Source organism: Pan troglodytes, chromosome 11 (assembly GCF_028858775.2).
Source record: "Pan troglodytes isolate AG18354 chromosome 11, NHGRI_mPanTro3-v2.0_pri, whole genome shotgun sequence".
Lineage (NCBI taxonomy): Eukaryota > Metazoa > Chordata > Mammalia > Primates > Hominidae > Pan > Pan troglodytes.
The window spans coordinates 13,426,930-13,445,091 of record NC_072409.2 but is presented as its reverse complement, the minus strand read 5'-3'; the positions used below and the strand labels follow the sequence as shown (position 1 = coordinate 13,445,091).

Sequence of the window (18,162 nt, the reverse complement as noted above, 5' to 3'; positions counted from 1 at the left end):
ACCTTATACAAAAATTAATTCAAGATGGATTAAAGACTTAAACGTTAGACCTAAAACCATAAAAACCCTAGAAGAAAACCTAGGCATTACCATTCAGGACATAGGCATGGTCAAGGACTTCATGTCTAAAACACCAAAAGCAATGGCAACAAAAGCCAAAATTGACAAATGGGATCTAATTAAACTAAAGAGCTTCTGCACAGCAAAAGAAACTATCATCAGAGTGAACAGGCAACCTACAAGATGGGAGAAAATGTTCGCAACCTACTCATCTGACAAAGGGCTAATATCCAGAATCTACAATGAACTCCAACAAATTTACAAGAAAAAAACAAACAACCCTATCAAAAAGTGGGTGAAGGACATGAACAGACACTTCTCAAAAGAAGACATTTATGCAGCCAAAAAACACATGAAAAAATGCTCACCATCACTGGCCATCAGAGAAATGCAAATCAAAATCACAATGAGATACCATCTCATACCAGTTAGAATGGCAATCATTAAAAAGTCAGGAAATAGGTGCTGGAGAGGATGTGGAGAAATAGGAACACTTTTACACTGTTGGTGGGACTGTAAACTAGTTCAACCATTGTGGAAGTCAGTGTGGCGATTCCTCAGGGATCTAGAACTAGAAATACCATTTGACCCAGCCATCCCATTACTGGGTATATACCCAAAGGACTACAAATCATGCTGCTATAAAGACACATGCACACATATGTTTATTGCGCCACTATTCACAATAGCAAAGACTTGGAATCAACCCAAATGTCCAACAATGATAGATTGGATTAAGAAAATGTGGCACATATACACCATGGAATACTATGCAGCCATAAAAAAGGATGAGTTCATGTCCTTTGTAGGGACATGGATGAAATTGGAAATCATCATTCTCAGTAAACTATCGCAAGAACAAAAAGCCAAACACCGCATCTTCTCACTCATAGGTGGGAATTGAACAATGAGAACACATGGACACAGGAAGGGGAACATCACACTCTGGGGACTGTTGTGGGGCAGGGGGAGGGGGGAGGGATAGCTTTAGGAGATATACCTAATGGTAAAAGACGAGTTAATGGGTGCAGCACACCAGCATGGCACATGTATACATATGTAACTAACCTGCACATTGTGCACATGTACCCTAAAACTTAAAGTATAATAATAATAAAATAAAATAAAATAATAAAATAATAAATACAAAAAAGAAATACAAAAAATTAACCGGGCGTGGTGGCACGCACCTGTAGTCCCATCTACTTGGAACGCTGAGGCAGGAGAATCGCTTGAACCTGGGAGGCAGAAGTTGCAGTGAGCTGAGATTGCACCACTGCACTCCAGCCTAGGAGACAGAGCAAGACTCTGTCTCAATAAATAAATAAATAAATAAATAAATAAATAAATAAATAAATGTCAGTTATCTAAGCAAATTGAATTCAAAATAGGAAGAAGGAAATAAAAATAAGAATCAGAATCAATGTAAGAGAAAAAATTAGAAAAAATCAGTATTTCATTTACTACAATATATCGAGGCCTATTAAAATGCCATAATAATGAAGTCAGAAGTATCAGCATAATAGACATACAGACCAAAGGAACAGAATCAGACTCAAATATATTTGAACATCAGATTTATGATAAAAGTGATACTGCAGTGTGGCAGGGAAAAGATGGTCTTTTTAGTAAATGGTGCTAGGTCTACTGGAAATCCAGAAAGAAAATCTGACCCATACTTCACACTAAAATAAATCCCAAAGAGATCATAGATCTAAATATGAAAGGTAAGGTAAGCAATGATTTCTCAAAATAGGACACAAAAAAGCTAATATCAGAAAGGAAAAAAATTATAAATTAGACTACATTAAAATTAAGGACTTCTGTTCACTGGAATCTCAGTATCTGGAACAGGGGCGTCTGGCATAGAGTAGATACTAATAAATATTTTAACAGATGTTTAAAGAAAAGGAGAAAAAGAGAGAAGATATCAGAAGAGAGTAAAAGGCAAGACAAGAGTAGGAGAAGATAGTTCAATACATAAATCTGACAAAGGACTTTCATGTAGAATATATTCAGAACTCTTACAGATCAATAAGAAAATACTGGAAATGCTTGGTCATAGAGTGTGCACATATGGAGCTGTACTAGATAATGCCTGCCACTTTTCTAAAGTAAATCCATCAATTTCTATTTCCACATAGTATGAAATACTCAGTTCTTGTACTAGTTGCCAGGATACGCTATTATCAGTTTCTTGGTCTCTTTTGTTTTTAGTCATCTAGGTTGGTGATATCTCATTTGGTTTTAATTTATATTTTTCTGATTAGAAAAATTTTCTTTGAATTAAAAAAAAGTGAGAAAAATACCAAGCCTTAAGATAGTATAACTATACAAACCATAAATGTTTCAAAATATTTCCATTTAGTATATTCATACTATAATTTCAAAAACGTTGTAGACATTTGCAAAATAATGGTCATAAAAGCCAAAAATGGAGAAATACCAGAAAAATTTAACAATAACAAGTGATTGATAGATGCTAGGATAGGATCCAAAATTAAACTTGCATAAAAAACACATCTAGAAAAATGTATTCACTGGTGTAATTTCCAGTAAATTTCATTCCTAGTACACTAAATCTCATCATCATGGTGCTACTCTGTCATGAAAAAACATTTGAAATTCACTTTTGACAAATTTACACAAAAACAACTCCTGGCCAAGTGCGGTGGCTCACACCTGTAATCCCAACACTTTGGGAGGCTGAGGCAGGAGGATCACTTGAGGTCAGGAGTTCAAGACCAGCCTGGCCAACATGATGATGCCGTCTCTACTAAATATACAAAAATTAGCCGGGTGTGGTGGTATGTGCCTGTAATCCCAGCTACTTGGGAGGCTGAGAGGCAGGAGAATCGCTTGAACCTGGGAGATGGAGGTTGCAGTGAGCCAAAATCGTGCCACTGCACTCCCACCTGAGTGACAAAGCAAGACTCCGTCTCAAAAAAAAAAAAAAAAACCACAAAAAACACCAACTCCTCGCCCCTTTTTGCTCGATTGGAAAGTAGGACATATACATTTTGGAAACTTTATTATTAATTTTTGAGACAGAGTCTCACTCTGTCGCCCAGGCTGGAGTACAGTGGCATGATCTTGGCTCACTCCAACCTCCGCCTCCCAGGTTCAAGTGATTCTCTTGCCTCAGCCTCCCGAGTAGCTGGGATTACAGGAGCATGCCACCATGGCTGGCTAATTTTTGCATTTTGTAGTAGAGATGGGGCTTCGCCATGTTGGCCAGGCTGGTCTTGAACTCCTGACCTCAAGTGATCTAACCACCTGGGCTTCCCAAAGTGCTGAGATTCCAGGTGTGAGCCACTGTGCCAGGTCAGAAATTTTGGAAACTTTAGAATGTTGTAAAAAATAAAATAAAAATCCCCTATAATTTGGTTATTTGGAGATAAAACTTAGATAGTTGTAACATTTCTTCCTCGTCTTTTTCCTGTGTGCATACATATAGACTTTCTAACATATATGAAACAATTCTGCTTCCTGGCTCCATGGCAAGTTTATTTTCATTTACTGTATCACGAGTATCTTCCTATGTTATTAAAAATTCTTTCTAAGCTATTTAAATATCTGTAATATAGTCCATATATGCACACAGCATAATTTAATCAGCAATTTCCTCACAAGAGGATGTTAGGATATTTATAAGAAAATAATTCTGTGATCATCAATAGCACTATTTTTCACAGTGAATTTTAAGCATAATTCCTTCACAATTCTTTACCTGATTATTACAATTACCAATAATGAGTGCGTCAGCCAGAGACAACTGTCCCACAATCATGCCCTGTTCCAGCAATGGGGCTCCTGTTTCAGCAAGGCGATTCGATGTGATAACAATGGTATTATCATCATTTAATACCATTACAGGATCCGCCTAAAGAAAAAAGCAATAAGAACTTAATGAATGGCCAAGACTAAATATCAATAGAGTAAGCTATTCCTTCTTCTTGACATATACACACAATAAAAACATAAACTACATGGTCATTTATTTATCAATAATTATGATTTTTCTTATCAAAAACTGACCTCAATGAAAGCTGCTACTTCTTGAAGCACCAAGTTCCATTCCACTTGATCTTCAGTATTAAATCGGTGAGTATAATCTTCAATTTCATCTGACAATTCCTGATTTTAAAAACATCACAAAAAAGGTTATTAAAAAACCCATAAAAACACACAGCCATATAGGACCATATTCCTGACAGAAACCGACATACTTACAAAATTTGATTATTAGCAATACACAGTCCTGATTATAACCAAAAACAAAGATGAAAACTAAATAAATTTTCTTCAAAAGTACAAACTTCAGAATAACACCCATCAAATAAAGTCTTTACAGAGATCTATTTCCTATCAGTACTACATGAGCAATGAATTCATTAATGAACGAATCAGAAAAGAGAAATTCAAAAATTTTAACAATAAAAAAAAATGAGGCTGGATGCAGTATCTCATACCTGTAATCCCAGCCCTTTGGGAGGTCAAGGTGGGAGGATCATTTGAGGCCAAGATTTCGAGGCCAGCCTAGGCAACATAGTGAGACCCTACCACTACAAAAAATTATATATTTCTAAAAATACTTCCTGACTTTATTTGGATTTGTATTATATGGTTTTTGGAAATATTTTTAATGGTAACTGGGTATAAAGGAAGGTAGAAAAGGAGAACAGAGAGCTATTTCTGGTGGCCTTGTCAAAACTGGCATGTTGAGTTGGGCATGGTGACTCATGCCTGTAATCCCAGCACTTCGGGAGGCCAAGGCTGGCGGATTGCTTGAACTCATGAGTTTGAGACCAGCCTGGGCAACATGGTGAAACCCTGTCTCTACAAAAAACACAAAAATTAGCTAGGAGTGGTGGCTTGAGCCTATGATTCCAGCTACTCAGGAGGCTAAGGTGGGAGGACTGCTTGAGCCCAGGAGGCAGAGGTTGCAGTGAGACAAGATCATGCCACTGTACTCCAGCTGGATGACAGAGCGAGACCTTGTCTCAAAAAAAAAAAGAAAAAAAAAACAACCCCCACAAAACCCAAAAAACCAACTGGCATGTTATACTTGATACAAAATTAAGTATGCCATTGAAACTATTGAGTACAGAGTGCAATCAGAATTTAATATGCAATGATTACAGGTATTAAGTGGGTCTGAAGACAGTTAACTCTTAATCACCTCAGTTAATGAAGGAGAGACTTTATGCAGACACTCTAAAGTGGTGGGAAAACGAAAATCATTTGCAAGGCCTTTGTAAAGCATTATGTACTTTTTCTTGACATAACATTTCAATTATTTTCTCTTAAACTAAGAATTTTTGTTTGTTTGCATTCCCAGCCATCCACTGATGGGCTTTGAAATGTAAAACATGCAGAAAGGACAAAAGCAAGGAATCAAGATAATTATCTCAGATTAGTGTATTTGTAACATGAAAAGAGTTGGATAATTTTTTTATCATTACCCTTGTCAGAAGTTACTATACTTTGAATATTGTAATTATTGATATATCAAAATTATTTTAACCTAAAATCTGTTTTTTAAAAATAAGATCATCCATATACAACTAGATATTAGAATTTGAACTATTTAAAGTGTATTTACCTTTACCAGATCCTTTACAACATCCATTTTGTTGAGAAGAAGACAAACTACTATAAATCTTGCATAATATCGTAACTTCTTAACTACCAACTCAGGTCTATGGAAGATAAATGAAAAATTACTCATTAGATTAAAAAAGAATGCTTTTTGATTTTTTAAATTTTCTGATAGCTTTTAAAACTCTTTCCCTCCTTTTTTGCACAATTATAAACATTTCCACATATAAGCATATAGTCTTTTTAAAATATTTCTTACTGATTTATTAAGTTGTTTACTCATATATTCATTCATTTAACAAGTATTTATTGAGAACTTAGGTGCATCAGATACTACGTTAATTGCTAAAAGCACAATTGTAAAAAACTAGAGATATTCCCTTCTTCAAAGATCTTACAGACAGAAAAGAACTTAAAATATACAGGAGAGAGATAAATGCTTACAACACAACGGAATAATATAATGATAGGAGAAATAAAGAATGCTATTTGTGCCCACAGGACTAGATCTTGGGTGAGAAAAGGCTTCCTAAAGAAAGTAGTAAATGTTTAAGTTAAGAATACAACGAAGCGTGGAAGACTACAGGCAGGAAAATATGAGGTGAAAAGGATTCCAGGAAGAACACTGTCTTAAAATCTCATTTTTCTGCTATTAGTATAATCAAGTCAGCTTTTTCATGCTTATTGTTTGTATATCTTTTTTCATCTTCTTTCAACTATCTGTGGCTTTTAATCCAAATTCACGTTTTGTGGGCAGTATATACTTAGGTCCTGATTTTCTGTCCACTTTGACTATCTCTGTGCCTTTTACTTGATGTTTTTAGACCAATTACATTTAATGTCATTATTGCTTTGGCTAGGTTTATATCTACCACCTTGCTATTTGTTTCCTACTTGCTCCTTCTCTTGCTATGTTCCTCTGTTGTTCCTGTTGTGCTTTCTCTTCGGTTAATCAAATATTTTTTAGTGTTCCATTTTATATCATCTATTGGCTTCCTAGTTATACTACTTCTTTGTTATTGTTCTTTAAGTGATTGCTAGGAGTAACAACGTGCATCCTTTAACTTATCAAATGCCCCTTACAATATATTTTATCTGTTCACACATAACACTTTACACTTACCAATCATCAATTCAAACCTGACATTTCCTCCTGCTTTCCATATCCTACATCACAAATAATAGCCTTACAACAGTGTATTTTTTTTGTATGTTCAACATTTTCCATAATAAAATTTTAAAAAAATTCTTTCGACCATGAGTTACTTAGAAATGTGTCTATTGATTGACAAACTTATTGATTTTTTTTTGTTTAAGAGATGGAGTCTTGTTATGTTGCCCGACTGGACTTGAACTCCTGGGTTCAAGGAATCCTCTTGCCTCAGCCTTCTGAGTAGCTGGCCTGCAAATGCAGCTACTGATTTTTTTAAATGATGTTTTATTTTTGTTTTTAATGAAATCGTACCATGGTTAGACAACACACACTTTATTGAACCTTGTATTAAACTTGTGTTGTGGCAAGTATCAGTTAATTTCACAGATTTTCATATAAGTTTGAAAATAACATATATACTGTTGCACACAATTTTAGGTACACTGGAACAAACTTAATTGTTACTCAAATCTTATAATTTCTTGTCTTCTTGATATATAAATTATTAAATATCATATATCAAAAATTCCCATGTACATCAGATCATTAATTTCCCCACTTTAAAAAAACACTTTGCTTTATCATAATGCTACGTTATTAGGTATATATAAGTTTATGATTTTTATATTTTCCTGAATCGTTCCTTTCTTTCATCAGAGTAAACCTCTATTCTCAATAATACTTTCTACCTTTAAATATACACACAGTATACAAATAAGAAATGCGTATACACGTACACATTTCTTTCCCTTAGTAGCTGTCTCATTATCTTTCTCTGTCTACCTTACATCTTTGAAGGGTTTATTTATTTAAAAGAGACAGTCTTGCCCTATTTCCCAGGCTGAAGTGCAGTGGCACCATCATAAATCACTGCAGCCTCAAACTCCTGGGCTCAAGCAATCCTCTCACCTCAGCTTCCTGAGTAACTAGGATTGCAGGTATGTGCCACTATGCCTGGGTAATTTTTTTATTTTTATTTTTTGTAGAAATCGGGTCTTGCTACGTTTCCCAGGCTAGTCTTGAACTCCTGGCCGCAAGCAATCTTCCCATCTTAGCCACCCAAAGTGTTGGGATAACAGGTGTGAGCCACCGCTCTTGGCCTCGAAGAGTCTCTTAAAAACAGTATATTATTGGGTTTTTCTAAGAGGCATACTGATAATCTTTGTCTTTAACAGGGAAGTTTAGATCATTTTTACTTACCATGATTCGGATTTGTTTCTATTTTATTATTTTGTGCTAATTATACATTTGGAGTTTATTTTCCCTTCCTGCCTTTCACTGTAATGATCATCATTTTGTTACTCACTTTCCCCCTCTACCTCTTCTGAAGTTACACATTCTAATTATAGTTTTCTGAAAATATTAACAAGTAAACTTTACTCTATGTTTCTTCTGAAGAATAAATGGATATTAGAATGGTTTAATTCTTTATCCCCTTTCTTCTTTCATATTATTGTTATCTAGATTTGGCTCCATTTTATTTTAATAATGTCAATCAGCCATTGTTATGATGATTACTGCCCCATCAAATCGATGTTTTAGAATACAAGGGGATAATTTTTTCTTACCAATCCTTCTTGTATATCATACCTTCCCCTTCTAGTTTCAATTTTCTTCTTCCTTGCTCTTTTATGTCACCCAAAACAATCGCCCCACCCTCCAAGGTCACCACAGCCATGGGAAAATGAACTAGGGACTTCCTTACTTTCTTGACAACTAAGTTTTCCATTTAAAAGGATGATTGTCCTATTTTATCCAGCATTTCTAGGTGTTTAGTATTTCAGGTTATCTAGCCTATCATATTGTCGAAAGTGGAATTCAAAACAAAGAAAATTAGTAGAAGGATGATGTCAATTCAAACTTGAAATATGAATGACTTAATTCTGTTACTTTTTTAATTAAAAAATAGGTTCTATGAATCTATATCATGGATTATACAACCAGCAAACCTTCTACAAAGGGCCAGATGGTAAATATTTTAAGCTTTGCAGGCCACATTTGGTGCCTGTAGCATATTCATCTTTTCCCTTTTTACAACCCTTTGAAAATGTAAAAAAAAAAAAAAAAATTCTAAACTGCCACACAGTACAAAAACAGGCCATGGGCCCAATCTGGCATGCAAACAGGCCATAGTTAGCTGATCCTTATATTCAATAAGCATACAGAAGTGGGTGGGTGCTTTCTATTTTGGAAGCCACTGTGATGAACTGCAGCAAAGCACAGATGAAATGCGTCAGTGCTGTCCACTCATACATAAGAGGCCACCTCAATCAAGCCCGATAACCTGAACCACAACCCCTAGCCTACCAACTGACTCCATATCAAACTGCAGAAAAAAGAGTGTGACTCACTGGAAGGGTCCACATCAAGCCCTCTTTATCATCAGTGCCAAAGCCTTCAATTTTACATTCATATTTCCCACTGAAAAAAACTTAATACTGTCACCACTTATGTTGACATCAACATAACTGGAGTTTATTTTCCTTTCCTGCCTTCTATTGTAATAATCATAATTTTATTATTCACTTTCCCCCTACCTCTTCTGAAGTTACACATTCTCCTTATATTCTTTAAAATTATTTTTCTTAAAATAATAACAAGCAAACTTTACTTACTCTATGTTTCTTCTGAACAATAAATGACATGTTGACATGTTGTCAACATAAGTGGTGACAGTATCAAGTTTTGTCCAGTGGGAAATATGAATGTAAAATTGAAGGCTTTTTATGAAGTTTTTTTTTTTTTTTTTTTTGAGATGGAGTCTCACTTTGTCACCCAGGCTGAGTGCAGTGGCGGCATCTTGGCTCACTGCAACCTCCGCCTCTCCGGTTCAAGTGATTCTCATGCCTCAGCCTCCTGAGTAGCTCGGACTACAGGCATGTGCCACCACGCCCGGCTAATTTTTTGTATTTTTAGTAGAGACGGGGTTTCACCATGTTAACCAGGATGGTCTTGATCTCCTGACCTCATGATCCGCCTGCCTTGGCTTCCCAAAGTGCTGGGATTATAGGTGTGAGCCACTGTACCCGGCCATTTTTTTTAAGCTCTTAACAAACTTCTGGACTCCAGAATTCTAGCCTTGTCCAACCTGCTAGGCTCCCTACTTACAAGACACTGACTCTTTAACTATACATTTGCCTAGGAAACTCTGTTCTTCCAGGTGGCTCACCGTAACATCTCCACAAAACCTCTTGGGTATTCAGAATCTTCACCTTCTCCATATCCAACCAGGTTCAGCTTTGGCCATTTGCAACAGAATTGGGGTGTGCAGCTCCTAGAAGGAGTGGCTGTATGTAATATCTCCTCTCCTAGGTAGGATGGACCCATGGAATGAGATGTTCTGGGAGTGGTCTATGCTTAGTGACAGACACTAACCTTGAGGTTGCTGGAACAAACTACTTATTCCTCCTGGTCTCGACATAATCCTTAGCTGTCGAGACAGTGCAGAGAGAACTTGTTCCTTTTGAGGAGTGAAGATTTTTGCCTTTTAAATGAACTGTGAAATTGTGGAATACTTCCTTACTTGGTTTTCTCTCCTGGCTCTTGATTTTAGCAGCTGTTGCTGATTGCAATCTTGACTAGCACTCTTACCCTGTGTAAACTAAGAAACAACCTACAAACTGAACAAAGCCCCTCCTAACTACACACAGCAAGGTCAAGGTTTTGCACACCAGATTGTCCTTTGATTCTAATTTACTGGCACAAAGCAAGAGTTTCTGTCATCCTGATTCCAAATAATCCTACTTCTAAATAATATGCTCTGATCTAGAAAACTGCACAGGAAAACAATTCAAATTTGATGTTTGTTATTAAGGCATAAAATTATGGCAATAAATCAAACTGTTGGGTATTAAGATTAAAGCCAATTTCCCTTTTGTCAAATTAGAAAATGCAGAAAAGTAAATTATACAAGGTGTTTTGCTATTACTTAAAATAGTTCTCTGCTTATATGTATTTTTAATGCCGACAAAATGTTACACAGCTCTTTCGCATTTTTTAAGATATAATTTATCTCGCCAAGAATTTTTTTAAAAATTAGAGTTGGAGGAAATATATCTGTAGTGAAAATATGTGAAGCAAACTATAGGACAACCTAAGGGAAAAGTAACTGATGGAACTTCTGATGTAAGGGGATGACAAAAAGATACGAAAAATGTACACTCCAGCATCTGCACCCCTTACATGTGCCATGCAAACGCCCCTAGACAAGTCTGAACAAGACATGCAAGGAAATTAAGGAGATTTACAAGAGTGGGGCTTTCCCCAAAATGTCACTGTTTAGTTGGAAAGCTTACAACAGTCAACCACAAAGTGTTCTTGAGAAAAACATGTCAAAACTGTTTTCTTCTATTGCTAAGAGAATATAATCTTTTCACCATATAAAAACTGTGAGTTGTGTTGCTGGAGTAGAGAGAATATTCAGACCTTCTGTGCCTGAACTTTCTCATCCAACAGTTCCCAGAATACTAACAAGAAAGATTCTCCAGAAGATCTCTGATTTCTTCCACAATTCCATACTCATCTGGAAGTAATCAAATCACAATCCAGGCTGGGTGTGGTGGCTCACGCCTGTAATCCCAGCACTTTGGGAGGCCAAGGCGGGTGGATCACTTGAGGTCAAGAGTTGAAGACCAGCCTGGCCAACATGGTAAAACCCCATCTCTACTAAAAAATACAAAAAAAATTAGCCGGGGGTGGTGACACAAGCCTGTAATCCCAGCTACTTGGGATGCTGAAGCAGGATAATTGCTTGAACCCAGGAAGTGGAGGTGGAGGTTGCAGTGAGTTGAGATCGCACCACTGCACTCCAGCCTGGGCGACAGAGCGAGACTCCACCTCCAAAAAAAAAAAAAAAAAAGAGAGAAAATTCAAACAGCATTAGCAGACTATTCCCTGGTCCTACATGACAGTTGTCACCAGGCTTTTGAAGAGATATGAATTAAGATTACACAGGCTAAAGAATAAATGTTATTAGCTAAGCCTTGTTTTGGAGTCATTTCTTTTCTATTAAATCTGTGTGAAGCCAATCTCTTGTAAAACAATAACCCAACCCTCCTTTGGCATTGTGACATCTGTTAAACATCTTTGATATTTATTGCTTAGGTAACATAAACTTCTCTATGCTTTCGAAGGTCTACTACATAGCAGGCACTCAATAAAGCCTGGTAAATGAGTACACGTTATAAAAATGTATGCTTTTCCGCACAATTTCTATGAAGACTAAAGACTGAATGTTTTATCCTCATCTTTCTAAAAACATAGCAGATACATACCTGTCCTCTTTATTGACTTGAGAATAATATGATCTCTGTCTGATTGCAGAATAGAAGGAAAAAGCCTCATTCAGATAGCTGGTTTCAGATGTGCGTAAGCTATGAGAAAAAATATATTTTTAAATATGACAGTGTCAGAGACTCTTCACCATGGTAAATACTTGTTCTATATACTGCTGTATTCCTCTGTGGCACGGGGTGCGGGGGTGGGAATGACTGTCCTAAATTTGAATCGGCAAGACAATAATCATATTACCCTTAAAATGTATAAAAAATAATAATGAAATTTTTTGAAAAACCTCCTCGCTGCATCCAAGCCTTTTTTGATGCCAACCGATATTACACATTATCCTCATTCTTTGAAGGGACTCTCCAAACAGCATTCCATCCAGTGAAATCCTCTCCCAGGACTAGGCCACTTCCTCAAATCCATACAGTCCTTTGGCCCATTTCTTTAATTTCTGTCCTCACAGAACTGAGGAATGCACTAATCCATACAAATCTTCAGGGGATGTTAATGAATTATGTTTTACAAGGGACTTTTTAAGAAAACATTTCTACCTGAGAAAACACTTCTAGTTTTACAAGGGACTTTTTAAGAAAATATTCTACCCAAGAGAGTGATTTTAGTGGTGGGAATTTGGAGCAGTATGCCAAAATGTAGGAAATGGAAGAAGTTTTATTGCCTTTTCTTTTCTTTTTTCTAATTTTTTATTTTTTGAGACAGAGTTTCACTCTTGTTGCCCAGGCTGGAGTGCCAATGGCATGATCTCGGCTCACTGCAACCTCTGCCTCCCAGGTTCAAGCAATTTTCCTGCCTCAGCCTCCCAAGTAGCTGGGATTACAGGCACCTGCCACCACACTTGGCTAATTTTTTTGTCTTTTTAGTAGAGACGGGGTTTCACTAGGCTGGTCTCAAACTCCTGACCTCAGGTGATCCACCTGCCTTGGCCTCCCAAAGTCCTAGGATTACAGGCGTGAGCCACCGCGCCCAGCCATTTTATTGCCTTTTTGATTACAAATGGTCCAAGCCTTTTTTATTGTATACCTGATTATCACTTCAGGATGATGACATTTAGATTCCTAAAAGGACCCTTCTTGTTTTCTGAACTCAGGGATGGGACTATATAGATGTTAGTGCTCTAAGGATATAATAAAAAATATCTTTCAAACATATCCTGCAAGTATGAGTTTTTTAAAGTATCCTTCTGAAAACCATTCATTCATACATACAAGTTATAATGCTACACATTATTAAGACAAGTGAAGCTGCAAGAACAATAAATCCTTTAGTATTAATCATTTATCTAAAACCAAGATCAAATTTTTAAGTTATAAATGAGTCTGGCCAAATGAAGTGTTTGGGAGGCAAGCCTTTAAAACAAATAGTACTTTGACTATGGAAGGTTATTGCACAACATTGTCTTGATCAATCTGGTCCGAACTACTAGAGTTTCATTTGTAACTCACGATTTTCATGCCTAGCAATGAGTATACTATGTATGTATACTTCTGCATGCTGTGTTTTAATCAGACAACACTTTACTCTTTCCATGTGTAATTTACTTACTAATAATGATAGTATAGCTGCCCAATCTTGGAAGCAATTTCTCCTATTTGCCAGCGCTTCAAGCCATACCGATTATCCAAGACTTGTCTGTTTTATATAGGATACAAGAAAATAGAAATGAGTCTATAAATGCCAAAACTAATCAAATCTGTAAATTCAATAGGATAAAATACCATCCAATTCAGCAAAGCTAATGAATTTTTCATTAGATTTCAATGTAGTCATTCCATTAAATTTAAAAAGCATTTATTAAATGTCTATTTATAAGTTGAAATACAAAAAGAAACTACTTTGGCCAATAAACATGTATTTTAGAATGAAACCATAAATCATCCTACCTATGCTCTAGCTGATCTGAAACATTCCACATATAATATTGTCTTTAAAAATCGGACAAGAACATTACTCTTTTTTTTCCTTTTTTGAGACAGAGTGTGGCTCTGTTGCCCAGGCTGGAGTACAGTGGCATGATCTGGGCTCACTGCAACCTCTGCCTCTCGGGTTCCAGCGATTCTGCTGCCTCAGTCTCCTGAATAGCTGGGATTACAGGTGTGCACCACCATGCCCGACTAATTTTTATATTTTTAGTAGAGACAGGGTTTCACCATGTTAGCCAGGCTGGTCTTGAACTCCTAACCTCAAGTTATCCACCCACCTCAGACTCCTAAAGTGCTGTGATTACAGACAGGAGCCACTGCACCCAGCCTTATTTTATTATTTATTTTTATTTATTTATTTACTTTTTTGAGACAGGGTCTCTCTCTCTGTTGCCCAAGCTGGAGTACAGTGATGCAATCTCTGCTCACTGCAACCTCCCCCACTTCAGGGTTCAAGCGATTCTCGTGCCACAGCCTCCTAAGTAGCTGGGATTACAGCTGAGCACCACCACACCTGGCTAATTTTTGTGTATTTTGTAGAGACAGGGTTTAGCCATGCTGCCAAGGCTGGTCTCAAACTCCTGAGCTCAAGCAATCCTTCCACCTTGGCCTCCCAAAGTGCTAGGATTACAGGCATGAGCCACCATGCCTGGCCATACATTTTAAAATCTTAAATAAATAGGAAAGAAATAAATTTGTTTTCATTTGGGTTATAAAGATGAAATATGTTATTTTAAAAGCACCAAGATTTACCTTTGCTTTGTTGGTGAAAAAAAAGAAAAAGCACCAAGACAAAAAGCACTGAAGTAGTGAAGATAAAAACTGTGACTAATACAAAACAGGCCTTCACTCTCCTTTAACTATAAAATTCATTTACCGATGTTGCTGCTGGAACTTCCAGAGTTTGGTGTAAACATCAAAAGTTCTTCCAAAATAGGACTGCCACTGCTTCTGTCCATATTGTGGCAAATCTCTGTAATAGTAAATGAGTATGTATTAATATTAAACTTCTTATGCTATTTGGAAATTAAGTCTTGTGATGGTACAAACCAGACAGATGAAAAATGCTTGCATTCAGGCTTTCTTTTTTTAAAAAGTTACACTTTTTGGAGCAGAAATAATTCTATAACTAGGGTCCAGGACATGCTCTTTTCCTATTCTCCTCCCTACTTCTCTGACAGGTTGTTCTTAGTGTTCTTTGCAGATGCTTCTCCCATGAGGTTTCTGGTACTCTCTTCCCTCTCCCTCGGTGATCTTATTCACACTCACTTATATACTGACAACTTCCAAATGTTTATCTTCAGCTAAGAACTCAGCTGAATGTTTGAAAAACACTGCTTTAGAAAATATACCTAGAAATCGATATGCAGATGGTATTACTGTTCTGCACTATTCTATCCTCTCCCTATAAGATAAATATACATCCCTGTCCTTGAACCTGGTGACTTATAGTACAGTCTTTGAGAGGCAAATACTCCCTACCATACAAACATTGGGCCTGGCCGTATTAACTTCCTTTGGACAATGAAATATAATTGTAAGTTATTTATATCATATCTTAGGAGAAGATTAAGAGCACTGAATGTTTCAGCATTTTCAATTTTCCCTCTGACCTAAGACAAAGATAGGGCTGTTCTTCAGCCTGGAACACTGAGTAAGACACATTTAACAGTGCCCCAAAACCACAGACAACTTGTAGCTAACATGGGAGCTAGAAACACATCTTTACTGTAGGAAGGCACTACAATTTGAGGGTTGTTACAGCAGCCTTACTTCAGAAAAGCTAGTCCGGAAACTGGTAATAGGAGTACGTTATTGCCATAACAAACATGTAACATACGTGACACCTGCAATTGCGACTGAGTAGCAAGTAACTGTTACTGAAGGCTGGAAACAATGATGACCTATATAATGCAATGGTAACACTGCATTTGCCTGAGAAAACTGAGAAAGCAGATAATACGATTAATGAACTTGTTGATTTATACAAACAGGTTGGGAAACAGTATGTTGCTAGCCCTGGATGCTATTAGCTACACTTAAAATACAACGAGAAAAAGATGAACTCAGAAAAGAATTAGCTGCAAGCGGAGTTGAAAAGAAAAAGAGAAAATCCACAAATTCAAGAACTTACAAGATTGAAAGATACAACAATTACTAATGCATAACTGTAAAAGATACAATTGAGAAATGCTATCCAGAAATGCCAATTAAAATTCAGCCTCATCTTCGAGGGCAAAACTTCTTCATTAAAGTCTGTGAATAGATGGAGATGGCCCCAAGTACCTTTTTTCAGTGGGACAAAACAGATTTGGGAAAGGAATTTAAGAATTTGGCTGTCTTGTAGAAACCTTATAAACTCAAGGTATCTCTAATGAAGTCTAGAAGACAGTCGTGTCTCAAAGAATTTAGGGTATGGCTACTGGTACATGAATCAAATTACAATGAGTCAACTACATTTCACAAGATTTGTACTATTGAGGTCACTTTTTTTTTTTTTTTTTTTTTGAGACGGAGTCTCGCTCTTGCCGCCCAGGCTGGAGTGCAGTGGCGTGATCTTGGCTCACTGCAAGCTCCTCCTCCCGGGTTCATGCCATTCTCCTGCCTCAGCCTCGCAAGTAACTGGGGCTACTCGGCTAATTTTTTGTATTTTTAGTAGAGACATGGTTTCACTGTGGTCTCGATCTCCTGATCTCCTGATCCGCCTGCCTCAGCCTCCCAAAGTGCTGGGATTACAGGCATAAGCCACCACGCCCGGCCACTTTTTTAAAAAAATAAAGGAGCAATAAATTCACTGAATTTAGTGGTAAATGAATAAATCTAGAGATCAATTTGGGGAATTCGTATTTTTTCTAATTTTGTCAATAGCATTTCTTTCCATTTATGGTACAAACATTGTCATTAAATACATTTATAACTCTTTCCGTAAAGGTCCCATATTTCCTGGTTCATATTACTGTAAGGTCTCATATTTTCATTGTTTTTGTGAAAGGTATCTCTATTTTTTAAGTTATATCTTTTAATTTTTTTATGATGGAAAATTTCAAACATACACAAAAGTAGAGAGAACAGTACAATGACCCCTAGGTATCATCAGCAGATTCACAGATTATCAATTTAGAGCCAGTCTCTTCTATTTAGGGTTGCCAGATAAAATACATGTTTTTGTTTCTGGGCCCCCTACTCCTTTCTCTAAGTTTATCTGTCTACCTTTGTTGTGCTAGTTCAACTCTGTCTCAATCAGTACCCCTATGACCACCACTAGCACTATTTTCAATTAAGAAAAGAAGTACAGGTTGTATTTATATTGATCCCTATAACTACAATGTTTATAGAAATATTTAAAACAGAGAAAACACTCAAATGTTTAATAGTAAAATGAATATATATATATATATATTTTTTTTTTGAGATGGAGTCTCTATCTGTCACCAGGCTGGAGTGCAGTGGCGCGATCTCGGCTCACTGCAACCTCCACCTCCCGGGTTCAAGTGATTCTCCTGCCTCAGCCTTCTGAGTAGCTGGGACTGCAAGCACATGACACCACGCCTGGCTAATTTTTGTATTTTTAGTAGAGACGGGGTTTCGCCATGTTGGTCAGGGTGGTCTCGAACTCCTGACCTCAGGTGATCCACCCGTCTCGGCCTCCTAAAGTGCTGAGATTACAGGTGTGAGACACCATGCCCGGCCTCTGGGTAGCTTTCCTTTTGCACCATTGGGATATCTTGCTATTGGTGTCACCCACCTCGCTGTTAGGCAAGGTATATTGTGAAGACACTCAATGGAAAGAGAAAACCTGATTACTAATATTATGCCTTTTTTTTTTTTTTTTTTTTTTTGAGATGGAGTCTCACTCTGTTGCCCAGGCTGGAGTGCAGTGGCGCGACCTCAGCTCACTTCAACCTCCGCCTCCTGGGTTCAAGCGATTCTCCTACCTCAGCCTCCAAAGTAGCTGGGATTACAGGCGCCCGTCACCACGCCCGGTTAATTTTTGTATTTTTTTAAGTAGAGAAGGGGTTTCCCCATGTTGGCCAGGCTGGTCTTGAACTCCTGACCTCAGGTGATCCACCCACCTTGGCCTCCTAAAGTACTGGGATTACAGGCGTGAGCCACTGCGCCCAGTCTACT

At 37.2% G+C, this 18,162-nt stretch overlaps 1 protein-coding gene across 7 annotated transcripts in view; it reads right to left on the bottom strand.

Annotated features, from left to right (window-relative positions):
• The window catches only part of SCAI (suppressor of cancer cell invasion), a 197,400-nt gene that overhangs the window by 68,330 nt on the left and 110,908 nt on the right, over window positions 1-18,162 (bottom strand). For all 7 annotated transcript variants that reach the window (XR_010148853.1, XR_010148854.1, XR_010148855.1 and 4 more), the window contains 6 exons: window positions 14,912-15,007; window positions 13,658-13,744; window positions 12,088-12,186; window positions 5,666-5,762; window positions 4,099-4,197; window positions 3,791-3,943 (listed from right to left, as the gene is read on the bottom strand). Coding sequence is in view for 3 of the 7 variants with exons in the window: in XM_528477.8 (XP_528477.3) it covers window positions 3,791-3,943; window positions 4,099-4,197; window positions 5,666-5,762; window positions 12,088-12,186; window positions 13,658-13,744; window positions 14,912-15,007 (631 nt within the window). In the remaining 4 variants the exon portion in view is untranslated. The remainder of the gene's footprint in view (window positions 1-3,790; window positions 3,944-4,098; window positions 4,198-5,665; window positions 5,763-12,087; window positions 12,187-13,657; window positions 13,745-14,911; window positions 15,008-18,162) is intronic.